Below are 26,810 nucleotides of genomic sequence, written 5' to 3' on the forward strand. Positions count from 1 at the left end.
GGGCGGGGCCGGCAGGGGAGATGGGCGGGGCTTACTTGGCGCGGCTGGAACGGGGCGGGGCTGCCGAGGGGGCGTGGTCACACGGAGCCGGATGGGCGTGGCCGTGCGGAGGGGCTGCGGCTGCTCCTAGGGGGCGTGGCTATACCGGGGGGCGTGGCCTCGCGTTGGCGCATGCGCGCGCGGCGCGGCCGCCCTACCCGCGGTGGGGCGGAAGTGCCGGCGGCGCGGCGGCCGCGCACCGGAAGCGGCGGTGGCAGTTTCCGGGCGGCTCCGTGGCAGGCAGGCAGGCAGGGCGGGCGCGACCAACCATGGTGCTGCTCACGATGATCGCCCGCGTGGCGGACGGGCTCCCCCTCGCCGCCTCCATGCAAGAGGACGAGCAGGTGCGGCCGGCGGGGCGCGGCCGGGGAGGGCCCGGTGTATCCGTGAGGAGCGGGCGGGGGGCGACCCACCGGGAGCCGCGCGGTCCCTTCTCACAGCGGCGCGGCTCCGGCGGCGGTGGTGGCGGGTGGGGCGGGCAGAGGCGTGGGGCCGGTAGCCCCGAGCCCCCCGGTGTGTCCGGTACCGGCCGTGCAGCCGCTCTCCTCCCTCCCTCCTGCCTCCTCAGTCAGGCCGCGACCTGCAGCAGTACCAGAGCCAGGCCAAGCAGCTCTTCCGCAAGCTGAACGAGCAGTCCCCGACGCGCTGCACGCTGGAGGCGGGAGCCATGGCTTTCCAGTGAGTACCGGCAGCGCTGCGGGACCGCGGCTCCCGGGAACCCGCCTGGAGCCGGGCTGGGTTGTTGGCAACGGGGCTGCTGCCGGCCCTGCTGCCCGGGGAGAGAGTGAGAGCTGGCACTGCTTGGCACAGGTGTCTGGCGCTGGCTTCTCATCCCGGTTCGTGCTTCTGACAGCGCAGGGTCTGTTCCCTCCCTGCCTTTCTCTCTGTTGTGCCCTCGCTGCATCCTCTGGGCGGCCCTTAAAGAGATCTGTCCTTGTACAGCCGTGTACAGTGCCCTCCTGCTGCCCTCTCTGTGCCCTGTGAGAGCTCAGCTTTCATGAATTACAAGCACATCGAGCATCTCTGAATATTTCTATCATTGTTGTCTTTATACCTGACAGAATTCTTTCTCTCATCCGGCGAAGTCAGTCTTATTGTTGCTAGATTTGTTGGGAGTGTTTAGTTAATTTCCTTAACTCTTTGGGAGCTCTTGACTTAAAAAGCACTTTTGGCATTCTCCAGCAGCGCTCCTGCAAGAGAGCATGGCTGTGAAATAAGGAAATCTTGCAGAGGTCAGACACCCTTACTCCTTAACAGCAGGGTGAGCAGAGGAGTTGGAAGGCAGCAAAGCTTGTGTGTGAGGGGAAAATGGTGCCACCCCCAGCAGGATCCCTCCGTGGCAGGTGGCTCCAGGGACTGGGTGTGTGTCTGTGAGGGGGAGGTGGCCTTTGAATGCAGGGCAGGGTTGGCTTTGGGCCTCTGCTCCAGCAACAGGAGCAAAATCTCCCACCCCAACCCTTGATTCAGAGGCGTGAAGAGATGAAAACAGGAGTTTTTTGGATGGGCAGTCTCTGGCAAAAGCCGTGAGGTTTTGGGGGATGCTTTTCCTGTGGTTGTCTTTTGTCTGCTAACTGTGACAAGATTTATAAAAAAAATCTTTTCTCTGGGCTTCTGGTTGCCTTTGATAGGGAGTTAGAGTGTCAGAGGATAACCCTGACTGGCCTGGCCACCCTTATCTCTGCTGGATTTGGGTGTTGCTGCTGGAGTTAAGTGCTGCTCTTCCTCTTGCTTTTTCTGAAGTTAAATCTCCGCAGAATTTAAAATCTGCCTCGTTTCTGAGTGTCTCCTTGGCACAGCGTGGGGGTGTAGCTCTGCCTGGCAGTGAAGCCTTGGGAAGGAGCCCGTGCAGATGCCAGTAAATCCCTTCTTGAGTTACCTCCATGATGCAAGCAGGGAGATGCCTGGCAAGGTGGCAACGCTTGCCCAGGAAATCAAAGCCTCTTAGTGTGGCTGTACTGGCAGCAGCTGTGAGAGGAGGCAGGGCTTGGGCAGGCCTGCTTTGCCAGCTGTCCCAAAGGAGCACCAGCTTACCTGGCTGGGACAGGAGTGCTCCTGCTCCTGGGCTGAGCTAGTCCCTGGGTGGGTTTTGCTGGCCACTGACAGCTGCTGCTGCAGAGCACTTGCTGCTGCCTCCTTTGAGGTGGGACATTGCAGCAGGAGCTGTGTGGAAAGAGCAATTTCAGGTGAGAAACTTTCCTCTGCAGGGAGGGGAGGTGACAGGGGAATTTGAGATTTAGTCTGAAATAATGCTGACCCGTGGCCATGCTGCTCACCAATCTTCTTGTGCCAGACCGGAGCTCTGAGTGCTGAGGGCAGCACAAAGCAGCACAGAGCATTCAGCTCTGGGGGGAGTCAGCAGCACAGCCCAGGGTGTTGCTGGGGAGTGGGGTGAAGCTGTTTTGCTGAGGTGCTGCTGAACATCTTCATCTTCATCAGCTCAAAGCAGAGCTGAGCTTTCCTGAAGCTTGAAGTTTAAATTGTGAGCCCTTGGGTGATTTCTGCCAAACGCTGTGCCAAGGTTTCAGCTGCAGGAGCTGTGTCAGCCCTGGGGCTGTGCAGCTACAGGAGCACCAGCAGCTCTGCTGTGCTGTCAGTGAGCAGGTGACCTTTGCCTGATGAATGGCTGAAGTGACTCCTACCTGTCATTCCAAAGCAACCCTTGGCCTTTGCCACTGTTAGCAGGATAAAGCTTTTCTCTCTCCAAATGCCCAGGGTGATTACAGGAGACCTGCTGGCTGCACTCTGAGCAGAGTTAACAGTGGCAGCCCCCCCCTGAGTGAGCACATGCAGGCAGGTGCTGTGCTGGAGCTGGGGGTGCACACAAAGGATGAAACTGAGAGGCCCAGCTGGGCAGGGACTCTGGTCTGAAGTTGACAGAATTGTCTGAATCTGGGGCAGAGCCAGGTGAGCTCGCTCCCTGTGGTGCTGACAGACCACCTTTAACCCAGCACCCTGAATTATCACAGCAGGGAGAAAGAAGCAAGTGGGAAATGCAGCTGAGGAGCTCCGGGCAGAGATAAACAGAGCAGGAACAGGGACATGTTCCTCAGAGTGCTCTCACCTGGAGGGTGCTGCCCCAGCAGTGCTGCCAGAATTCCCTTCTGACGCTGGTTCTCGATTTGCTCAAGTCTTACTCATCGTGGCAGTGGCTAAATCAAGCTCTGGGTGATGATCTTTAGCAACCCCAATGTGGCAAGCAGGTCTCCAGGGGTAAGGGAAGTGATGCAGTTCCAAGCTGAGGAACATAAAAAGGACCAAAGGCCACGGGCACATGGGGAAATGCTGTGGAATGGATGATGGCAGCTGCAGTTTCTTGTTCTGGTTGGGGTGAATCTGTTGTTGTTTGAAAGCTGCCAGGGTTCACATAGAGGCAGGAGGAATGGATACTCCTGAGCCCAGGAACAAGGTGAGGATGGCTAATTTAAAGGACATGGCCCTGCTGGGGTATCTGGAAAAACAGTGGGGAGTGGGGTGAAGTTGTTTTGTAAGCCTGATGTGTCTATTAGCAAAATTTTAAGCTGCTTATTTTACTACAGTGCCCTCAGGACTGGATCATTTCTTTAATACACTGCTAATCTTTATGCTAACCAGACTAATGCCTAATGGCATTATGCAGAAAGTCAAAGGAAGGTAACCTAAAAGTAGCATTCTCACTCCACCCTGAAGAATATAGATAAGCATTCAAAAGTGTTTACAGAGCTGTTTACTGTCTCCACCCCCTTGCTTTTGGTGGGAGTATTGTAGCCTTTATTTTTATATTGGCTAAGTGAGGAGCAAAATTCAGATAGGAATGTGGAGCAGCAGAGTGACAAAGTGAAGCCTAAATAATCTCAGGGTTGGTGGTGGGTGAGAAGAGGACCCGTGTGCCCTCAGCTGGAGGCAAGCCAAGCAGCTTTACACAGCAGCAGGAGTGTCACTGTGTGCTTTGGAGAACTGGTGGCACGGTCACACCTGCCCATGGTGAGCCTGTAAGGTCACCAGCACCCAGCTGGCAGCAGTGCCCCTCCCCAGCTGCCCCTGTGGTGATGCCTGTGCACAGCAGGCTGGTGGTGCTGAGGAAGGGCATAGCCAGCCCTCTGAAATGGGGAGGGACAGCTGGAACTCTCTTGTTGCTGGTATTTTGTTAAGCTAATGTTATTCACAGGCCAGCTTTTGTTCAGCTGAAGTCAAAGCCCAGGACTGTTGGCACGGGTGTAGGGGCTGAAGCTACAAGAAAATTTATTTTGGCTAAAGAAAAGATAGGCCATTGCTTTGCAGAAAGGTTTACACTTGATCCAGACATAGAAAAGCAGAAGTTCTTGTACCCAGTTCTCATTGCCTCATAGAGCAGAGGTGTGCAGGGTGGTGTTTGACAGGACAGGTTCAAAATTGATTGATTAATGCTCTGTCTGCCATTCTTTTAGCTACATCATCGAGAAAGGAGTGTGTTACCTGGTCCTGTGTGAAGCTGGGTTCCCCAAGAAACTGGCCTTTGCATACCTGGAAGACTTGCACTCAGAGTTTGATGAGCAGCATGGCAAGAAGGTTCCAACAGTCTCCAGGCCCTATTCCTTCATTGAATTTGGTGAGGTCCCTCTCCCTGTGGCTAGTCAGGAAACTTCTTGCTGGGAGGGAGCAGCAGCCATGGGATTCTCTGCAGCTTGTTGTGTGGAATTGACAGCTCAAATTCTCCTTGGCACTAGAGACATGGGTGTTCTGTGCAGGAGAATATGGAAGTGGTGCGTGTCCATTAATTCAGATTTCCTGCTTTTAGTCTTTGGCCTCACTCCAGTGAATATTTGCATGTAGTCTTCTGGCTGTCCCAGCAGTGCTCCCCTCCTGCAGCCAGGCAGCTCTGTGCTAGGTGAGACTCCCCCTGACAGCCCTGTCTCCTTCCAGACACCTACATCCAGAAAACCAAGAAGCTCTACATTGATAGCCGGGCGAGGAGGAACCTGGGCTCCATCAACACAGAGCTGCAGGATGTGCAGAGGATTATGGTGGCCAACATTGAGGAGGTCCTACAGCGAGGAGAGGCCCTGTCAGGTACTGGGATTGGCCAGGGTTTGGCACACAGTGCTGTCTCCTGGGGCAGCCGGGTGGGCAGAGCGTCCTGAGGGAAAGGCTTGACCCTGCTGAGAAAAGCAGTGAGCCCAGTGGGTGTTTCAGCTGGATCAGCTGTGTTCTGAACCAGCTGGCAAGTGCTGGTGCTGCTGCTGTGGGGGGACACCAGCCCCTCTCCAGCTCGGGGGGCTCTCATCCCAGCAGGACAAGCCCTGGGCACAGGGGGCACAGGCCACGCTGCCAAGAGAAACTTGTACACTTAATGTAACACTTGGGGAATGCTCAGTTAATCCTAACTCCTCTCCCCTTTCCCTCGAACAGCTCTTGATTCCAAGGCCAACAACTTGTCCAGTTTGTCCAAGAAGTACCGCCAGGACGCCAAGTACCTGAACATGCGCTCCACGTACGCCAAGCTGGCGGCCGTCGCCGTGTTCTTCATCATGCTGATTGTCTATGTGAGGTTCTGGTGGCTGTGAGCTGGCCCAGCCATGGAAGAGGGAAAGCCAGTGGCCTGGCAGGTGAATGTGTGCAGGACACTGCTCATGGGGGATGTGCATTAGAATCCACACAGGACCATCACCTTCGCAGGAGTGTCCTGGAGTTGTTAGGTGACACCTGGCTACTGCATCTCTTAGTGGAGCCTAACAATAAGGTGTGAGGGCTTGTTGACTGCAGGCTTTTCCTCTGAGGCAGTTTGCACTGGGATACTGCAGAGTTTGGCCTCCCAAGGTTCTTCCCCCTCCCGGGGCACTCTGGGATCAGTCAATCAGTGCTGTTTAGCATAACCATATTGTACATCCTCCTGTTGAGTAGCTCTAGTGGGAACTGGACTCTAATGAACATTCCTTGTGTTGGTAATGTTTGTTTTTTTAGAATCTGGGTCTGCAGTTCTTTTTCTTTCTTTCTTTTTCAAGACTCCCCTGTTTGCAGGCAAGTATTTCACTGTACATAAACCAGCTTTCACCTCTGTCAGAATACCTGTTGAGTGTTTTGTGTCTGACATCCTGGCTTGTTTAAATTGCTTTAGGAAGAAATGGATGTTAAACTATGCCTTAAAACACATTCTGTCCAGTACTAGGAGGGCCAGTGGAAGGCTTCTGTATTAACTGGTTCTGCAAAATTAAATTCCAGGTTTCTAAGTGTCCACTCTCCCTCTCCTGACAGCTGTGTGTGACAGTGTGTTTCCACATGAACAGGGTGTGTAATTCAATGCTGTTGGAATGGGCACAGTGCAAACTATGTCAGCACTCTCTATTTTTCCCTTCTAGCTTCAGATTCACTACATTATTTCCTTCCTTTTTATAACTGTGCTTTCCTTCCAAAATGTGTCAAAACTGCCAGCATTTCATCTCTGGGATCCTTGTTTTCTTTCTCCCTCTTTCCCTCACCCAAAACAACCAAAAAACCAAAACTCTGAATGTTGTTGTGAAGAAAAGGCAGTGTTCCTGCAAAGAACACTACATGAAGGATTAAGATGACTTCCAAACCGTGAAATCCTTTAGAAACACCACCTCTTTTACCTGTGGTCACCTTCTCCCTACCTCACTTGGGAAGTTGAAACTGTAGGTGAAGAAAAACTCATTATGGGGCAATAGTGTAGAGCTTCTTTCTTATGGGCCAATCTCTATATCACCAGTGTAATGTGATTTTTTTTTTTTTAATAATTTTTTTTGGTCCACCTGTGCTGAGAATAACATTTTAGCAGATTTTGGTTTTATTACAAAAAAAAAATAAAAATGGAGAGAGAGAAAAAAGAAACCCCACAGCTCAGGCACTCTGCTGCACTCAGATATCTGCCCCTTGATAGAGGAAGCAGGTGGTGTCACAGAAGGGAAGTGTCAGGGCTTCCCAGCACCTTTTACAAGCACATAACCTTGTGTAGTTCTGGATGTACAAACTGTGACCTGGAAGTGTTTCCTGCACAGCTGTTGTCCTGTCTGGGAATGCTGCCCAGATTGGCACCTTGTTGGACTGGCAGAATGCAGTCAAGCACTCGTCCACCGATGAACCCAGCAACTCTGAGCTGCCACATAGTCTAAAGCAATCCGGTTTCTGCATGATGCCTCTAAGTGTTACTTTGTAGGTTGCTTTATTATAATTATCATAATGATTTTAAGTCCTTTTGAGTGGTGTCCCTATGAGGTGAATGTCCCAGTGATGTAGGTGTGTGTAAGGGAGGTGCTGGAAGGTCTCACCGCTCAGACACCGACCGTCCGTGGGTTGTTGTGATTCAGGGGGTGATGTTTCTGCAGCACGGGGCAGCTCAGGGAGCAGCTGCCCTCTGCAGCCCCGGTGTCAGCAGGGAAATAAATGCTTCTGAAAAATCCCCTCTGCGGCGTGGAGTGTCCTGTGTCTCGTTCTTGTGATGCTTTCCTTCCTTCCAAGGACACAGGAGGGTGAAGACCCCATAGATGGAACCACCTGGGATATAAGGGCTCCCTTTTGGAGGCAGAGCTTGTTGAAAGACGTGATCTTGCCCATTTTCTGCTGCGGAAGCTGTACTTTGGTTATAGCAGGGGTCTCTTCCTGCTGGCACGTCTCTGCCTGTTGCCAGGAAAACTCCTTGGCACAGGCAGAATTGTATGGGGACAGTTTTGTGGCCACGCTGTTCAAGCAGCACAAACTGGGAGGGAGTGAGTGAGTGGGCTGTGTGTCCCCCGTGGGCTGTGCCAGCGTGAGCAGGGCATGGAGCCGCGAGTGCTGCTTGCCTAGAGGGGTGACAGGAGTCCTCCTCTCCCTCAGGCCAGCCTGGGCCTCCATGGAGCACCTTGCGGGCAATTTGAAACGCGGAGCCCCCTTTAGTCCCTCGAACAGGGTGGGGATGCTGCCGCTGCCGTTTTCTCCGTGCGTTTCATGTCGCTGCCGGGGGTGTGCGGTGCCCAGGCCCTGCCGGGGGTGTGCTCCAGCCGCTCCCTGCCGGGGCTCGGGGGTCGCGGAGCCGGCAGGGCCGGAGCAGGCCCGGGGCTCTGCCTGCAGGTGGCAGTGCCTGCGCGGTGCGGGGCTGCGGACACAAAGGGAGCTCCTCCTCAGGGCACCCCCAGCTCCTCGCCATGCCCTGGCGTGCCCGTGAGGCCGGGGCTGTGCCTGCGAGGGCCCCCGGAGCAGGCGGGGCTGCCCGGCCTCATCGCACCGCGCAGCCGGGCCCCGTGGCTGGGACGACACTTCCTAGGCAGCGTTTGCCTGTCGCCTCCCAGGCGGCGCCTTTCCCATCTCCATTCCTGCTGCTGAGGTCCCCCTGTGCTTCCAGAGGCTCTGAGCAGCCTTTGTCCGCTGGGCATCCCCCAGTTGCTGCACCTGCCCCCCCAGCCTGGCACACACGAGGGGTTTTGTCCCGTGGGGGGGAGCACAGGGGAAGTGGGAGCAGAGCAAACTCCTGGCGGCTCTGTAGCGCCTGAGCCCCTGCTTGGGTGGGTTTAGAGAGCAGAGCTGAGCTGAACTCTCCCTTCTCCATCAGCGTGCCCATTGCCACCGGGGAAATATTGGCACGGGGTACGGGCAGAGTGCAAAAGAAAAGATGCTTGTGCAGGGTGTCCTGGGAGCTGCTCTGCTCATCATGTGAGCACGGAGGTCAAAAGCTGCCAGTTTTGGCTGCTGACACCCCTCAGCTCAGGTCGGGGCGCTCCTGGGTGTCTTTGTGCTGTTGGGGACCCTGCTTGCTGCAGGGAGCAGGGGCTGTGTACCCCACTGCCCACTGGGGTACACAGGTTTCCTCCCTGAGTAACACAGTGACAGCAGACAGGCAGAGCTGGTTCCCCGATGCTGCCAAACCTACCGTGGGTGGGGCACGAGTGGAGAGGAAGAGTGCAGCAGGATGGCAAATGCTGGCTGGGTGCTCCAGCCACCGTGTCAGGTATAAACCAGGTCTCACCTGGCACAGGCTGTGGCCGCTCTCTGCACTGGCACCACTCTGGGACCAGGAGGGTTTTGGGTTCTCTGTTGACTTGGGCACCAGTTGCTTCTGCTTTGAAGCAGCTCCTTGCGCTTGTAAACCCCATTTTTGAGTAGGTTTTGAGAAAGATCCAATTCCAGCATCTTTTTCTCTGGGATCCCATGGTTTCTGGAAGCTGTTTTGCCGTGAGTGAATGTCCCAGTGATATGAGGGGTTGTGCCTGCAGCACCTGCCCAGAGCACTCAACACCAGAGAAGTGCTTGGACAGCAGTGGCCAGGGTGGCAGGGCTTGAAGCTGAGCCTTTGAACACCTTGGTCCTTGTTCTCCTTCCCTGTGTGGCCAGTGTGAGCTGCCACAGCTCTGGAGGGCTCTGAATCCCACCAGGGCCAGGGAGGGATGTCCCACAGAGCCAGGCTGAGGGCTCGGGAGGTCCCCTCTGCCCCTCACACTTTGCTGTGTCGCCTCAGTGTGACCTTTTGGAAAGGAGGATGTCGATTTTCTGCCTCCCAAAAATGAAGGCTGTTCTGGGACAGCTGATTGTGGGACCAGCCCTCCTCCAGTGCCTGAGCCAGGGCCACATCCTCCCCAGAGCACCCGGAGCTGTGCCATCTCCCTGTCCCAGTGATGCAGCTGGGCTGGTCCCGAGCACTCAGCAAGCCCCAGGGCAGGATTTGGGGCACCTGCTGAGCCCGGACCCCTCACAATCGGTCCCTGTTGGTCACCCCAGTCTGAGCTCTTTGAGGGTTGCTGAGCATCCTGCACTGGGGAGAGATGGGATTTGACTTTTTCCCTGCAGATACCCTCCTGCACTTCCAGCACAGTCTCTGCCCCCTCTGCCCAGATGTGTGCCTGGCTCTGCTTTCTCTGGAGCAGCCTTGCCACCTCCCCTGGCCAGCCTGTCCCCTTCTCCCCTGCCTTGTGCAGCGTTTGGGTGCCCTGCAGGGCTGCCCGGGGGCTTGCCCACAGCTCTGAGCCCTGCACAGCTCACACGGCTGCTCCCAGCTGCTGCATTCACGTCTGAGCTCACAAACCCTCTGCAGGGGACAAAGCAGAAGTTGGGGAGTCCCTGCTCCCCTGCCCACCCCAGCGGGGCTGTTGGACCCTGCCACGAGGCTTCCCCAGAGCTCACTCGTGGCTGCATGCAGCAACCCAGTGCGATTTTGGATCCTGCCACAGAAACCCCCTTGTGCTGTGCCCCAGCGCTCCGCAGAGGGACGATAAACCTGTTTCCTCTGCCACTGCTTTTTCTCTGTTTTGTCTTTTCCTCTCCTCTTCACCCCCACAGCCCTGCAGGAGCTCTCTGGCCACCGCAGGGCCCTCAGCTTCCCTGGCACGCTGCCATGCTCGCTGCAAACGGGATTCCCCAGCCCCAGTGCGGCACAGCACCCCGACAGCAGCGCACCCTCCCCACCAGCCACAGCTGGGGCACCCCAGACTGGCAGCAGGGACAGGATTTGCATAGAAGAGCAGAGCAAAATGTGCTTGCAGGAGCTACAGCAGCCCCAAATCCTATGTGTCGCAGACATCTTTTCATGAAAAATCCTTTCCTTAGGATTTTTCCTCCTGAGAAGCTGGGAGGCCTCAGGAACAAAATGTAAACATTGATTATCTGCTGCTGTGGAATGCAACAGGTGCATCTGGGATTGGTCTCGTGTGGCTGTTTCTAGTTAATGGCCAATCACAGCCCAGCTGGGTTGGACTCTCTGTCAGAGACACAAGCTTTTGTGTTATCATTCTTTGCTATTGTATTCTTAGCCAGCCTTCTGATGAAACCTTTTCTTCTATTCTTTTAGTATAGTTTTAATGTAATATATAGTTTTAATGTAATATATATCATAAAATAATTAATCAAGCCTTCTGAAACATGGAGTCAGATCCTTCCTCTCCTCCCTCATCCTCGGACCCCTGTGAACACGGTCAAACCTATGCACTGGGACCTGTGGTTCCTGAGCCTGGAGGCCCTGAGGTGTGTGTGGCACCTCAGGACCTTTCCTGGGGTTCATGTTCCCCCCTTCACAGCCATGAGCCCCTGTGATGGCATCTTGTCCCCCCTGCCTTGGCACAGGAGGGAACTCTGGAGGCGAGGAGGGACAGGGTGGCCTCCGGCTCAGTTTGGCTGCAGAGCAGCACAAGGCTCCTGCCTGGTGACAGGAGGGACATGACAGCATGCCTGGGGGCTGAGGCCGGGCTCTGGGTGCCACAGGAACAGGAGGGAGCCCCTCTCCTGCTGGGGGCCGTGCCTGCCTGGCAGTGCCACACCATGGCACAGGAGGGCTGGCATGCCCGGGCTCTGCATGTGCTGCGAGAGGAGCGGGATTTGCCTGCTGCCAATCGCTGCTGTAGCTACCTAGAGGCTGCTCAAGGTCAAGAGGAGAGTTACAGATTCCTTCTTCTTCAGTCAGCCCTGCATACAGACCCAAAAAAGGGAACCCAGCGATTGTGGTGAGCAGCTGCCCCTTCCTTGAGCCATGGCCACGCCACGGTGCCAGTGTCATTGCAGCACTGGCTGTGACCCCGGTGCCAGTGTCATTGCAGCGCTGGCTGTGACCCCCAGGGTGACCACAAATCCCTCTCCTATTCCACTGCTGCCCAGAGCCATTTCGGAGCTTAATGGCCACTCTGTGGGTCAGACCAACTTTGGTCAAAGCTGCGCAACTCCATCTGCAATTTAAACCCTCAAGGGGCTGCGGAGTGGGCAGCTGAGGCAGAGGGTACAAATTCCCCTGGGATTAGCAGCACAGGGAACAGGGAGCCCAGAGCATTCCTGCAGGGCTTGGAGCAGGAATGCCTTTGCACTTCTCTGTTTCTTTTTAAGACAGGCTGGCTGGCAGGTAAGGTAATTCGTGGCATAAGCCAAGTCATGTGGATGTTAAGAGTTTGCAGATGAGCCACAGGACAAGCTATTTGCAGCACAGGCACAGGGCTGCCAGCCCTGAGGATTTTGTTGGAAGCCTCTCTCCCTCCTGCTTTTCTTAAACCTCTTGGCTGCTGACATCTTGTAACTGTGAAACACCACCAGCTCCCATTTTAATGGGGTTCCAGCTTTCCTGATCATAAAGGAGAAAGCTGGAACATTTGACTCCAGCATGTTTGTCCTAAGGACCCCCAGATCAGGGCAGGTTATCTGGGACAACATGTAAAACCAGGGATGCAAGGCAGGCATTGGGGTGTGGGCTGAGCTGAGGTCTGAATGCCTGAACCACCATCAATGCCACTGAAAATTACTGCAAGAAAACACAATTTATTCTGAGCAAGCCAATACAAAACTGTTGAAATCAGCAGCTCCTCCAAGGTGAGGAAAACAGAGAAGTGCCATGAGAGAGAGACACTGGGGGCAAAGAGGGGCAGGGCACGGTCAGAAACCAGGCAGGACTGCAGGAAACCTTGCAGAGCTCTCCACTTCCAGTGTCTTCTCTGGGTGGGGAGCTGGGGCTCAGGTGGTGTGTGCTAGGGCTGCATGAAGATGAAGCAATGCTCAAACACATTTCTAGCTCCTCATAAATAAAGGATTTATAGCCTAACGACAGGTTCATGAAGATAATGGGGAGCTAATTGAGGGACTTTGGCGTGGGGACACGGTGGGGCACCTGTCCCTGTCCCCTTTCTGCTCTGCTCTGTGCGTTCCCTGCTGGCACAGGCAGCTCAGGGAAGCTTGTCCCTCACCTTCCTGGCAGCAAAATCCACTCTGTCCATCCAGATCCAGTCACTCCCAGCCTCTATCATGCAGAGGACCCACTGGTGTCTGCTCTCAGCCCTTTTATCTCCCCAGCAGAGCTGCCATGAGATGCTTTCTCCCACGAGCAGCTGAGTCCATGTGCACCATGAGAGCAGAGAGCAGAGCAACCAGCAGGTTCCCCAGGGCTGCAGCAGGGGAGCAAAGCCTTCCCTCGCCCTGGCTGGATTCTCCCACTGAGCCTCAGCTGCCAGCTGGAGCTGCTGGCTCCCAAGAGCTGTGCCAGGGAGGCCGTGGAGCCCGCCCCTGTGCTGGGGCTCGGAGGCTTTGCTCACGCCAAGGGAAACAAAGTGGAGGATGAGCCACTTCAGGGTCAGGGGTGATAAGTAATGCTCAGCTCCGAGGGGAGCTGCAAGTGGCAGCTCTTGGTGAAACACCAGAATTCCTCCTGAGTTTGCACACCGGGGGCCTGGCCTGCCCCTCAGCAGGTGAGGAGCTGCAGGGAGGGCGGTGGGCCAGGAGCAATCCCGTGGAATGGCCATGGTGGCTGTGAGGCACAGCCGCCTGCCCACGAGCAGCTGCTGGAGCAGAGAGGGAGGCTCTGGCAGCTGTGCAGGATGGAGGGCGACTTGCCAAGGGGTTACACTGGAATACCTGGAAAAATCATAATGGGGTTAGGGCACTGGCTGTCCAGCCCCACGCCTGGGAGGGACTCCAGATCTGGAGAATTACAAGGGGGAAACAGTGAGGTTTATTCATTGCCCCTCTCTCCCCCAGCCCCGGTACAATCCTGCCTTCACGGGCCAGGCTGCCGTGTCAGCACTGCACACAAAGGGCTCTCAGTCCTCGGAGCCCGAGCCAGGGCAGAAGGATTTTTAACGCTTTAAATGATAGCCGAGGACTGGGAGGGATCTTGGGGCTGAATCCAGCTGCTGTCCTCCTGAGACCTCTTCCGTGGGAACGCAGGTCTCCTCCCGGAGCAGCTGCGGGGGTGAGCCGTGGGGCAGGGAGCCGGTCCGTCTGTCCAGAAGCTCCCCTGCTCTCTGGGGCATGGGATTCCCCATCCCGCTGGGCACAGCCCGGATCTGCTGCCTGCCCCCCACATCTGGGCGAAGGGCAGCGCAGTGTGGCAGCTGCAGAGCCCCTGTCCTCTCCTGTTCCTGCCACCGCTGCCGCCACCCGGCCGGGGGACACCGTGTCCTGCCGCCCTCGCTCTCCACTGCCCGCCCTTGCTGCCACCCGCTCCCATCCCCACGGCCTCCCACCTTCCTTCCGTGGCCCCCACGGTGCAGCTCTTCAGTCCCCATCGTCCTCCTCGCCCCCAGCCCCGGGACCAGCCTCGCTTCCCCGTTCCCCCATTCCCGGATCCATCCCCGGTCCATTCACCGGTCTATCCCTGGTGCATCCCAGCTCCATCCCTGCTCCATTCCCGCTTCATCCCGCTCCATGCCCGCTCTATCCCAGCTCCATCCCGCTCCATCTCTGGTCCATCCCTGCTCCATTCCCACTCCATCCCGCTCCATCCCTCCATTCTCGCTCCATTCCCAGGTCCATCCCCGCTCCGTCCCGCTCCATCCCCGGGTCCATCCCTGCTCCATCCCCGCTCCATCCCACTCAATTCCCCCTTCATCCCGCTCCATCCTGCTCCATCCCTGCTCCATCCCCGGGTCCATCCCGCTCCATCCCGCTGCATCCTGCCCCATCCCCGCTCCATCCCCGCTCCATCCCCTCTCCATCTCCGCTCCATCCCCGCTCCATCCCGCTCCATCCCCGCTCCATCCCCGCTCCATCCCGCTCCATCCCCGCTCCATCCCTCTCCATCCCGCTCCATCCCCGCTCCATCCCGCTCCATTCCCGTTCCATCCCCTCTCCATTCCCGTTCCATCCCGCTCCATCCCGCTCCATCCCGCTCCATCCCGTTCCATCCCGCTCCATCCCTCTCCATCCCCTCTCCATCCCGCTCCATCCCGTTCCATCCCCTCTCCATCCCGCTCCATCCCGTTCCATCCCGCTCCATCCCTCTCCATCCCCTCTCCATCCCCGCTCCATCCCCTCTCCATCCCGTTCCATCCCCGTTCCATCCCGCTCCATGCCCGTTCCCGCCCCTCTTTCCCGCTGTCGGGCGCCCCCTGCCGGCGGTCCGGGCGGGCGGGGCGGGGCGCGGCGGAGGAAGCGGGGGCGGCGCGCGCGGCCGTGTCCCTCCGCGCGGGGCGGGCGCCCAGATCCCTCCGCCGAGCCGGTGGCGGCGGGAGCGGCCGTGGCCATGGCCCGCGGAGCGGGGCCCGCGCTCGCCGCGCTCCTCGCCCTGGTGCTGGCCGTGCTCCGCCGCGCCGAGCCCGCCGCCGGTGAGTGCCCGGGGGGCGCGGGCGGGCGGTGGGGGGAGGCTGCGGCGGGGCGCCGAGCGAGGGGCGGCGCGGGGGGCACCGGCCGCTCTCCGCCGTTCGCCTCCCCCGCGCCGCCGCCGGGGACGGGCACCCGCGGCCGGGTGACATCGCGCGGGGGGCCCGGCGCCGCCGCCGCTTTGTGCAGCGGCCCCCGGAGGGGCGGCGGCGGCGGCTGAGCCCCGTGGGAACGGCGCTGCCGGAGCCCCCGCAGCCGCCCCGCGCTGCCCGGCCGGGATGCGCCGGGCCCGTGGAGCGAGCTGCGGAACGGGCAGCGAACGCGGGGAGAGGGCGTGCGGGGCTCGGCGCTCCGCGTACCTGCGCCGCGGAGCTTTGTGTGCGGGGACATTCCTGCACACGCTCGGGGAATCTCTGCCGCGCCTCCTCCTCCTCCTCCTCCTCCCGCTGCTGCTGCTGCGATAAAGCCATGTGTGCGCATCTGAGGGAAGTGCCGCTTTTGGGCACCGTTCCCCTGCACGCTGGCCTTATGTGCGAGGCTCGTTCGTAGCCACAAGCGAGGAGATCTGGTGAAGATCGATCTCATGGCATTTGCACAGCTCCTGCTCCCGCAGTGAATCCTGCACCGCGTTAAAGCTGTCGAGGAGCAGCAGTCATCGATTGATTGTTGCGTGCCTTCTCAGTACTTCTTTTTGCTCTTGAGTGGTTAGGCTGCTCTTTGGATGACTTGAGAAGAGTGCAGCGATGGGAGAAAGTATTAGTGGAAGTCGTTTAGGGGTGAGCGAGCAAGACATTGGTATTTTCAGTACTTTTGTTGTTCAGTATGGTTTTGGAGTGGAAATTGTTGAATGTGGCGTTATAACCACTTCTTGCTGGTTTGGATGCAGAATAGTTGGGTCAGTCAATCGATCTGTTTTGACTTCGAAATGGCCAGATTAAAAATGGTCAGTATTTGTCTCCTGGGAGAAATGTTGGGGTTTTTTTCCAGTAATCCCCTCTGAAAGCCGATTTAGTTTTGCTAATATGTTGCAAGAAGGTGCTTGGAGTTTTTTAAAAAAAGCTGTTTCACAAATGTGTTTTGGCTAGGCTTGTTCAAAAGGAGAATTAAAGGGTCTTTCAGGGGTAGGTGTCTCAGAAACATGCTTTTGTGGTAGCATGGACTTGTGGTGCCTAGTAGCACCGTCATTTCTGGCAATGGCTTACCCAGTCCACTAAGATGGCAAACCACTAATTTTGCAAAGACTAAATGTCGTGTCCACTTAGTGAAACTGTACTTTCATAGGAACACTTTGGCAGCTTATTGCTGGCCCTTTCCCTGAGGGGCCGAGAGAAGCAGCTGTGGCATCACCTGTTGTCACTTGCCTGGCTACTCTCGCCTGAGGTCCTCCCATGCTGCGGAGATTTTTTGCCTTTGTGGGTGAAATCTCTTCCTGGTGCTGAACAAAGGCTGGTCGGCAGAGGTGACAAATCCAGGCTGAAAGTGACTCCTGTCGTCGTGAGATGCTGACCTGCATCTGCTCGGTATCGCTCCCTGGGAGTGGGAGCTGCGCCTTGAATTAATGGGAAAGGCAGAGATGAAGTCACCGAAAGGGTATTTTCGGGTGCACATTCAGCTGGCTTGATGCTCTTGTGCAAGAGAGGGCAGGTACCTGATGTCAGCCCTCTTGGTCAATAAAGAGGAGGCTCCTGGATGCGCGGAGCTCTTTGCTTCGCGCTGCTCAGCCCTGTCTCATCATGCAAGCGCCCGGCTGCAGCAACTCGCTTTTCCAGTTTGGTTTTGCAAAGGGCTGCACTTGGAGGTGCAGTAAGCTGGGGTGGGGCAGCGACACCTGCGCTTTTGGTGAGAGGATCCTTGCCCGATAATTGCTGTGAACCATTCCCGTCTCTTCTGGCCCGGCTGTCAAGCCCACCCTAATTACCCGCTGTCGTTAATTACCGCTGGTGCTGTGTCTCACCAGGCTGCCTGCCAGTCGTGTTTCAGACAGGTTTCAATCCACCTTCAATTCGTGGACTGCAGTCTGAGGTCTTTGGTATTCACCCAGTGAAATTTGGAGCACTTCAGATAACGCTGACAGTCCTTGATATGGATTTGCTTATGGGAGAGCAAGTTCGGCTTGATTTTTTTGAAGGTGTTGCCATCTATCAAATTTGTTCTTATCAAAGATGCTGATTTAGGCTTTCAAAAGGGAGCGTTATGAAAATCTGGCTCGCTCGCATCACTTCCTGCAGGGCATCACTTAGTCAGATTATAAATACGTGAAGATCCTCCTGCTCCTGTTCTCAGGACTTGAATCCTTGGGAAAGGAGGACTCACGCCTCTGGTGGCATTTGGCATTTGAATGTCTTTCAGTGGATGGGTTGGGTTTTTGTCAGCTTCCACAGCTACTTCCCTCCCTAATTTTTATTTTTTTTTAATTATTTGCTGCTGTTGCAATAAGTGGGTGATTCCCTTCAGCAGATGCTGTTCGGGTTCTCCCATTTCCCAAACTGGTGTCTGTGCCACGGGGAGTACGGGGGGCTGCCTTTGAGCCCAGGACCAGGAGTAGATGGAAAAGCAGCAGCAGCAGGACTCTGGCAGCCTGTTTCTGCTGGGAATCTCTTTTACTCAGCATCAAACCCAAGCAGTTATTGTAACTGCCCAGGTAGTACAGTAGCTGTGCAGCATCTCCAGCTGTAGCATCGTTTCCTTTGAGTTTGTGCTCTTGGCCAATGGCTCTTCAGTGGAGCATGGGTACAGTGATGACTGTCCCCCCTCCTTTGGGACACCTTAGGGAAACAGCATCCACCTTATGGGGAAAAGAGCTTTCCTAAGCACGTGTTAGAAAGTAATTTTGTGGATTTTTTTTATGCCCTCAGTTTCTCTGAATTCGTTTTGGAATCGTCTCTCCAGCAGGAGTCGAGGGCTTGTCTAGGAGAAGTAGTGCTTGTGTCATTCTGAGCAGGGTCATCTGAGATCTGCAGAAATAATCGTCTGTTCTGTTTAGAAAATAGTCTGTTCCTAGGGCACATGTCCTTTTTTTAGACTGCCATGGGGATGAAAAAAGAGCTTTGTATCTCAGAATGGCACGGGCGCCTGCTGTTTGTTCCATGCTGCAAGCAAGCCCTGCTCCCGCTCTGCCCAGGCGCCGGGACAGCGTTGCTGCACTGCCCAGTGTTCATTTAATGATAAAATTTAACATTGCTGCACTGCCCAGTGCTCATTTAATGATAAAATTTAACATTGCTGCACTGCCCAGTGCTCATTTAATGATGAAATTTAACATTGCTGCACTGCCCAGTGTTCATTTAATGATAGAATTTAACATTGCTGCGCTGCCCAGTGTTCATTTAATGATAGAATTTAACATTGCTGCACTGCCCAGTGCTCATTTAATGATAAAATTTAACATTGCTGCGCTGCTCAGCCTTCACTTTAATAATAAAATTTAACATTTGTGCATGGGCACACATGCTCAGTGTTCATTTTAATGATAGAATTTAACATTTCTGCACGGGGACCATGCTCAGTGTTCACTTTAATGATAAAATTTAACATTTCTGCATGGGCACACATGCTCAGTGTTCACTTTAATGATAAAATTTAACATTTCTGCGCAGGCACACATGCTCAGCCCTTACTTTAAGAATAAAGATTTCACATTTCTGCATGGGCACACATGCTCAGCGTTCACTTTGCTATTAAAGTTTTAACATTTGTGCACGGGCACGCATGCTCAGTGTTCACTTTATTAATAAAGATTTCATATTTCTGCACAAGCACAGATGCTCAGCCTTCTTTTTAGTAAAGTTTTAACATTTGTGCATGGCCACACATGCTCAGCGTTCACTTTAATAATAAAGATTTCACATTTCTGCATGGGCACCATGCTCAGCCTTCACTTTAATGATAAAATTTAAAATTTCTGCACAGGCACATATGCCCAGTGTTCACTTTAATGATAAAATTTAACATTTCTGCACAGGCACACATGCTCAGCCCTTACTTTAAAAATAAAGATTTCACATCTCTGCACGGGCACACATGCTCAGCGTTCACTTTGCTATTAAAGTTTTAACATTTGTGCACAGGCACAGATGCTCAGCCTTCTTTTTAGTAAAGTTTTAACATTTGTGCATGGCCACACATGCTCAGTGTTCACTTTAATGATAAAATTTAACATTTCTACACAGGCACACATGCCCAGTGTTCACTTTAATGATAAAATTTAACATTTCTGCATGGGCACCATGCTCAGTGTTCACTTTAATGATAAAATTTAACATTTCTGCATGGGCACACATGCTCAGTGTTCACTTTAATAATAAAGATTTCACATTTCTGCACAGGCACGCATGCTCAGCGTTCACTTTATTAATAAAATTTAACATTTCTGCACTGCTTAGCCTTCACTTTAGAAATAAAGATTTCACATTTCTGCATGGGCACCATGCTCAGCCTTCACTTTAATGATAAAATTTAACATTTCTGCATGGGCACACATGGTCAGTGTTCGCTTTAATCATAAAATTTAACATTTCTGCACAGGCACACATGCTCAGCGTTCACTTTAATAAAGATTTAGTGCTGCAGAATGACGGAACACTTGGGAGAAGAGGCGAGCATGGCTCCCGCCTGCCAGATTGCCATGGAAACACCAATACCTTTTCAGCTCTTTAATTGCCTTCCCTACATTTTTTTTTTTGTTGAAAACTTTTTTTTTTTTTTTTTTCCCTCCTAACTAAGTGCTTTATGTTGCACTTCTGGATTTTGGGCATTTTGGCTTTGTTTGGAAAACTGCAAATGGGGAAAGGCAGAGGACAGTAGGGGAGATGGAGAGCACGGTGACTGACAGTCTTTCAAACTGTGCTGCAAGTTCATCCTAAATTCAGTTTCTGTTACAATGGGAGTTTTTATCTATAGCTTTTCAGCAGCAGCAGCAGTGTCACATGAACTGTAGCTGCATCTGATATACGTATCCGTGTTCCTGCAGCTTCCTGGGCCTGAGACCCCAAGGATGAAATAATTCAACCATACCTGTGAATCTACAGAATGGTTCCCAGCTCTGTTCTTAGGAGGGTTAGTTAGTAGTTTTTGCTGGTGTTTGGAATAGAGATTTGAGGCAGATGATGGCAGGGCATGAGGTTCTGCATGTCCAAGAGCTTTGTGTAGTCAGATTGGCTGTTGGCATCCTCTAATTAAAAAAAAACCAAAAAAACAAAAAAACAAAACAAAAAAAAAAAACCAACCAAAGCAAAACTGATTAATTTCTTCATGTTTACAGGGTCGTTCTTCTGAAATCCACTTAAATATTTTTCTTTTCAAAATTTTTTGCACTTGTCTAGAGTGTTAGTGAAGGAAACCAGTTTAGATATTGAAGTTTTCTCTGCCAAAAGGTGTCGGGTGTTGGTTGAGTGCCTTCACACTTCTCTGAGCTCTGCTTTGCTTCTCAGTTGATGAGTCTTGCATTATCCAATTGATTTCAGGCTTTTGTGTGTAAAAACAGTGGAGATGTCTTAATCTGATTAAAGCAATTCACTTTGCAGACTGTTTCCATGCCCTGTAGACAAGCTTTGTCTTTAACTACTACCCTCAGTGTGTGAAGTGCTAACTGGTCAGCTTGTTTGAATTCCCCAAATGTTAATGGTTTCTAAATCTGAGCTGGGCATGAGGCTTTGCTGCTTTTTCGCAGTGAAGATTTTTACCAGTTTGCTTCCTTCCCCCTGCGTGTGCCTGCCATAGGAAAAAAAGAAAAAGAAAAAGCTATTTTCCTATTTTCAGCTAGCTGGTATTTACTAGTGGTTCCTTCCCTGCTATACAATCTCACTGGAGCTGTAATCTCTTGAGGTTAGTGAGCAGCGTAATTAGTCCTTTGTGGTTTTCCTCCAAAATTTGGTTATCTTTGGGTATTCTCCCCATGTGCACAGTGCTCCTTACTCTTTACCAGCCCTCCCAGCAGCTGTGTGCCGTGCTGCTGTGGGATTTCGTCCCTTTCTGCTCAGGGAGGACCTTCCTGCAGGATGTGCCCCACGTTTCAGCATTAACCGCGCTCTTCACGCTCTGTTTTTCCCGAAGGGAGCCAGCAGCTGTCTTTCCCTCCCCTGGAATTCGAGACCCCCTTGATTTGTTGTGTGACTGGTGCCGATGGCCGTGCTCCTCTGAGCTGATCCGCCTCTGTGGAGCAGCCCTGAGCTGGGATTTTCCATGCCCCGTCTTGTGCTGCCCTTGTTGGAGGGCTCCAGATCCTTTTCCCTCCTCTCCCTTGGCGCACAATGGGTAGCGCGGTTGAACTGACAGCCTGACTCTCGTGAATCTCAATCGAGACAGAAAATTCACTGCCTGCATAAAATAAAGGTTGTAGGAACCTATTTTGCCCTTTACTTTCTGTCTAGTCTTAAATGTGTTTTTAGCTTGACTTTTTTTCCTACGTTCAAGCAGGTTGTTTTCCACCCACTCCCACAAGAAAGCTTTTGAACCTATGGGCAAGCTTTAACCGTGTGGGGCAAAGGTCTGGGCTCTGATTCTGAGTTTCTATGAACATAATGAAACATTTATGGGCAGGAGGAGGAGAGAGGCACATGCAGTGTCCTCCCTGGAGAAAGCTGTACCAGCAGCTCAGCTGTGTGCTCTGCCAGGACATCACTCTCCCCTTACTTAAAATAAAACCTTTGGCCAGAGCCTGCACCTCCTGAAATGCAGGATAATCAACCACAGAACTACAGGAAATCAGCTTTATAATGTCTTTCTCACAGCATTAATTGTTTTGGTATTTTTCAAATCTATTTCTGTTTGACTTTCTCTGAACTTGTGGGCAAGGAGTTTATTGGCATTACTTTCCTTTGGGTAGTTAGAACAAAGCCCTTTCAGACTTGCTCTGGTTATGGCTCGAGTTCCCTATAGCAAAGTTCTCTCAAAAGCTGAACTCTGACACAGCTTCTGATCTTAATCCTGCACTATTTCTTTTAAATTTATAGCCCAGAAAATATTTGAATTTATAGTCGGCAGATGACGTGTGGAAACCAAATCACAACATCCAGAAAATCTTGGCGTCGTAAAGAACACTGAGGCAGAAACAAAACTTTTCTTTCCCCCCTAGATTTTAGCTGTCTGTTTAGCCAAAAAGAAAAATTAAATCTAGTCATAATTGTGCCCCAGTTGTGGCTTCAGATTTGGATGTCGAAAATTCCAGCGTTCCCTATAGTGTGTGTTGTGCTCGTTTTACAGCGGTGGTTATCTGGTTTTGGAAAATGGTCTTGGTGGGATGTGAAATGCCAGGTTAGGGTTGGTATGGACTCCAGGCTGGGTCTGTTCCTCTCGGCTGCACTCAAGAGCCCTTTCCTGAGAATCCTTCAGCCTTGGCTGCAGCCACTGCTGGAAATTGGGCGCTCCTTTCTGGCGGGGCCTGCCCTCTCCAGGAGAAACCAGCCTTTTGAAAACCAGGGGGTGTCTTTTCTTCCCAATATCCCTGTGATGTGCCTAAAATCCACGAGGCCAGCCTATCTTCTGGCAGGCCAGAAAACCACCAACAAGTCAGCGTTTCTGTTTGTGTTAAACGCAGAAGAAAACTGTCAGAAGCAGCTGTCAGAGCCTTGACAATGTGCTGATGCTGTCTGTAGATGGCTTCTAGAAAAGTGGCTTTATCTTTTCTAGGCAAGGCTGCCTTCTCTCATGCTGTACACACCAGAGTGTTCCCAGCTCATGCAGTGCTTGCAGCAAAACGAGCTTTTTGTGCTGGCTGAGGTAGGAGGTAGTTTCTGGCACTTTCCACTCTTGATCTCAACATGGTAGAGTAGCAGAGAAGTAGCTTTTGAAGTGATTTGTGTTGAAATGCCTTGGTTTTGCATGTGTTGTGAAATTTTTATGAAAGATATAGTGAAATACAGGAAGACAGTGCTTTGTGCACAGAAATGCTAATTTTACTGTGAGAACTGTAGTCTTCTATTTCCCTTGTGATTTCTTTTTTTTTCCAAGAGAAGTCACATGACTCTTTACTTATTTTAATATAGAATATGGCTACATTTACATTCATTTCAGCTGTAGTTGCATTTCAAAGCATGTCTATTCAGTCTAAAGCTGAAAAAGTACAAAGTATTTTTGTGTTTGTTTTCTTAGCTTCTTTCACTTCTGAATTACTATAGAGAAAATATATCCCGTTGTCTCAGTGGAAGAACTCTAAAGGCTGGTAGTAGTTTTATGACCTGCTAAACAGCAGTTCAAGGTGGGAATAATTTGTCAAAAACCCCAGGAAAATTAATCATTACTTTGCTAAAGCCTCTCTGCTGTGTCTGTATTTGCCTCTAGCAAACCAAGTTGGAATCCTTGGTTGGGATCCTCCTTGCTGTGACCCCTCCAGGCTCTTGTTCCCCTCTGTGTGCCTGTGCTGGGGGAGGTGTTTTTGGCCAAGTGCTGGTTAAGCTTTTACCATGTGGGTTACAAAATCAACTGGCCGCTCAGTTCTCACTGGGGACGCGGGCACTCGACGAGATTACAAAATTGTGTTTGAAAGCGCGAGCACAAAAGAAATAATCCTCTGAGTATTTGCTTCGCTGGCTCGACTGGTGCGAGAAGAATGGAGATTCAAGGTGCTGGGGTGGGAATCCCAAGGCTGGTTCCCCTCCTGGCTCTCTGCAGTGTGGCACAGCTCGCTTTAACCCGCCCTGGAGAGCCCTGGGTGGGTGGTGGGAGTCCCTGAATCCCAGCGCTTCTCCCTTGGCCACAGAGCATTTTCTCTCGGACACGGTGCAACCCAGCCCTGCTAACTGGAGCTAATCTTTGCTGTGAGCACAAGCTGCTGCCGTGGTGGACAGCAGCAGATGAGGTTTGGAGTCAGAGCCGCGTGGAGGTTGCGGTTAAATGGGACAGAAATGGTCAGACAGGTGCAAGTGAGCCCTGCCTGCTGTGGGGAATGCCGCGCACAATCCCTGGCAGTGTTTCTGTCGCTTGGTAACCCTGACCTGGGGGTTATCTCAAAGGGGCTCAGAGTGGAATTTTGTTCATTTCCTGAGAGCTCTGCAGAGGCAGCGCCATCCAAGTGCCCCCTTTTTCAGAAATCGAGTTAACAGCAGCAAGCGTGCTTGTGTTGTGGGAAACACTGATACTCCTCACGGGGATCTGGGTTGAATTTAACTGTATTCTCTGTAGGGATTGCAAGTGAAACGTTCCTATAGTGCCTCGTAGTGCGTGTGACCTGTTTATGTGCTCAGGGTTATTGAGAAATAACACTTCAAGCCCTGGACTGCAGAAGCAGAGTCTGTTCCAAGCTGTCCAGTTGCTGGACTGAATTTGCTCGGGTTGCAGGGAGAGCTTAGTGGGACTGCCGTGTTAACTCTTCCCAGCCCCATTCCTTGGTCACCAGCACATCAACCTCAGGGGTGGTTTGCACCACTTCTCCCTGATGCCCCTTGCTGAGTTTGTATTGAAAATTTAGTACCACTTGAGGAGAGGAAAACCATCTTTATTTTAAAAAAAAGAAGGGGAGGCAGCCAACCCTCCAACAGCTGGCTGACAAGCGGGCAGTTTGAGTGGTTGGATGTTATTGATGTCTTTAGGTGCCTTTAATTAAGGTTGGCTAAATGCTTTCCCAAATGCAATAAGGTTGTGGAAAGGGGGTCTCTAAAGGCATGGAAGGGTGTGAGGTTGGGGCCAGGAGACAGAACTGGAGGCTGGGAAGAGCTTGTGATTTTTCTTCTGTGGATGAGCTCAGGACAGGACCCAGCTGATGTGGTTCTGAGAGCTTTATCTGGTAGTTTGGTGCTATTCAAATGGCAGGCTGTGGTGTGGGTGGAACAGCTCAATTTTTGTGGTTCCGAAAGAGTTCCCATCCTTCTGGTCACGTTGGAGTGCTGCTTCAGGTCCCTGTGAAGGGAAGAGCACTTGCCAGAGCTGGAAGTTCCATCAGGACAGACCTCACTGGAGCTTCCTTTAGACTTGGGTACAAACTGGCTGGCCCTGAGCTGTGTCGTGCTTCATGCCTTTTTAAAAACACAGCAGCAAAAACGTCAAGTGTGAGTGACAGAGCATCTCCTTAGGAATACCAAACTCTCTGCTGAAAGTTGTCAGCTGCTCTGGTGTTTTCCATTTATTTGCCAACATGATCCTGCCTGAAGGCAGAGGGCCACAGCAGTACCTGTTGCAGCAAATCCTGGGTTGCTGGTGACAATCAGCAGGTCAGCTCATGAGGGACAGATGCCCCTGTTTCAGTGCCAGGTGCCCCTTGAGACAGTAAAAAAGAAGAAAAGGATTTGAGACAGAGTATTCCAGGAGAGGGCTTAGGAGTAGCTGCTTTGCATTTCAGAGAATTTCAGTCCAGAATTTTGATCAGAAAGTGGTAACTGGGGACACTTAACCCAAAGTATGCAGGTGCCAACACGAGTGTCTTTGGAGCTTGCTGAAATTGCTTTGAAAACCCACCTTCAAGAAATTCTGGAAAGATTTGGTTGCCTGATGAGCAAATCTGTATTTGATTCTTCTTTCAGTCTGGCTCTTTTGATGCTGCCAGAGATGAAATTCAGCCATGTGATAGTGTCTTTGTTTTTGTTCCAGTCCTATAAAGTTTTCACTCCCCTGAGTACGCTAATGAAGCTTTGACCTGACATGTATTGTAGCTATGGGTTTGATGGTTGTTTTCTTTTCTTTTCTTTCAGCTCTGCAGTGTATGGATGACTCCAAGCCATGTGTTAATGAGGGAAAGTGCATTCCATATCAAAATGGTACAGGATATTGCAAGTAAGTTGGTTTCATTTCTAATCAATTTAATTACCCATTTTCTTTCCTTCAGGACCTTAGCCAGAAAGGAAATGTGATTTTTTGAGATTTTCTTAAGGGGTTCTCTCAGCATAACAGTTTTAGCACAGTTGGTGCTTCTTTATAATGGATTCATTCTTGTGTGCTAGCTTTTTGTAATGTAGGAGATCTGGGATTCTTGTTCAGTATTTGGGTTTGGATTTTGTCAGTTGGATTTCTTTGCACCAGGTTGGGAACTGAGGCCAAACCCATCGTAGAGGTAAACTCTGTACCTTGTTTCCAGACCCACAAGCTAAGTTGAAACTTGCTCTCCAACTTAATAGCTCACCTTACTTTATAGAGCTCCAGCCTCAATTTAAATATTTTTGAGGTTTTTCAGAACTATTCTCCACTCTGAAGTGTGCCAACTCCCTTCTACTGCTTGAGAGCAAGTAATACATGTGAGTTGCTAAAACACACTAACAACCACCCCCCAACCAAATATCCACATTTGTTTGCATCTTGTAAAATGATTTTGGTAAGTGCTGACACCCATCTTCACTTTGTTGCTGCATGGGAAGCTCATCAGCAGGAGCTTTGGCAGGGTGTGTGTTATCTGGAAAACATCACGTCTATTTAAATGCAGTTCACCTTTCAAACTGCAGTACTGAGATTTTTTTTTTTAATAAAGTGCTATTTTGCCAAAAAAAAAGAAAAAAAAAAAAAAAAAAGAATCCTCTTTTTTTGATTGGGTTAATTTACTACGTCTGCAGTAACCAGATTATTTTCTAGAGCTTGTTTACTTCATCAGTTCAAGTTGCGTCATTTTCTAGCATGCTAAGGCATTATCTTAGTGCCAGCATTCTTGAAATATTAGTGAATTTTCTCCTGTTGATTTGGCTTGGCTAACACAGAGCTGTGCTCCTCACACTTCTTTACACTTCCATCTCCCCTAACCACAACCTTTAATTCTCCATTAATGTGGTGCATAGAGCCTGATATACTGAAATTGCACCTGTGGCACACAAAGGGGAAATCATAATCTCATTGGAGGCTCTCCTCAGGTTTCAGATCAATACCTGATGTGCAGAAAGGCCACAGAAAAGCAAATACGTAACTTGTTATTC

At 52.1% G+C, this 26,810-nt stretch overlaps 2 protein-coding genes across 5 annotated transcripts in view; both read left to right on the top strand.

The window, feature by feature from the left end:
* Positions 1–226: 226 nt before the first annotated feature.
* On the top strand, positions 227–7,411 carry SEC22B (SEC22 homolog B, vesicle trafficking protein). Its single transcript, XM_058030629.1, has 5 exons — positions 227–383; positions 608–717; positions 4,443–4,603; positions 4,918–5,064; positions 5,404–7,411. Exons 1-5 carry the CDS (start codon positions 309–311, stop codon positions 5,556–5,558), a joined length of 648 nt encoding a protein of 215 aa, XP_057886612.1. The 5' UTR covers positions 227–308; the 3' UTR covers positions 5,559–7,411.
* Positions 7,412–14,920: 7,509 nt separating this feature from the next.
* NOTCH2 (notch receptor 2) overlaps positions 14,921–26,810 on the top strand; it is a 94,566-nt gene continuing 82,676 nt past the window's right edge. For 3 of the 4 annotated variants that reach the window (XR_009114782.1, XM_058029809.1, XM_058029808.1), the window contains exons 1-2: positions 14,921–14,990; positions 25,605–25,686. Coding sequence is in view for 3 of the 4 variants with exons in the window: in XM_058029809.1 (XP_057885792.1) it covers positions 25,616–25,686 (71 nt within the window). In the remaining variant the exon portion in view is untranslated. Of the gene's footprint in view, positions 14,991–15,744; positions 15,762–25,604; positions 25,687–26,810 lie in introns of those variants that run through there. The other variant, XM_058029807.1, reaches the window with a different exon arrangement.

The sequence above is a fragment of the Melospiza georgiana genome, chromosome 9, assembly GCF_028018845.1.
Source record: "Melospiza georgiana isolate bMelGeo1 chromosome 9, bMelGeo1.pri, whole genome shotgun sequence".
NCBI classification, from domain to species: Eukaryota; Metazoa; Chordata; class Aves; order Passeriformes; family Passerellidae; genus Melospiza; species Melospiza georgiana.

Coding starts and splice junctions, on each gene's coding strand:
- SEC22B (XM_058030629.1), top strand. CDS start 309: ATGGTGCTGCTCACGATGATCGCCCGCGTGGCGGACGGGCTCCCCCTC. Junction 4,604..4,917: donor CTATTCCTTCATTGAATTTG/GTGAGGTCCCTC, acceptor GTCTCCTTCCAG/ACACCTACATCCAGAAAACC. Junction 5,065..5,403: donor GCGAGGAGAGGCCCTGTCAG/GTACTGGGATTG, acceptor TCCCTCGAACAG/CTCTTGATTCCAAGGCCAAC.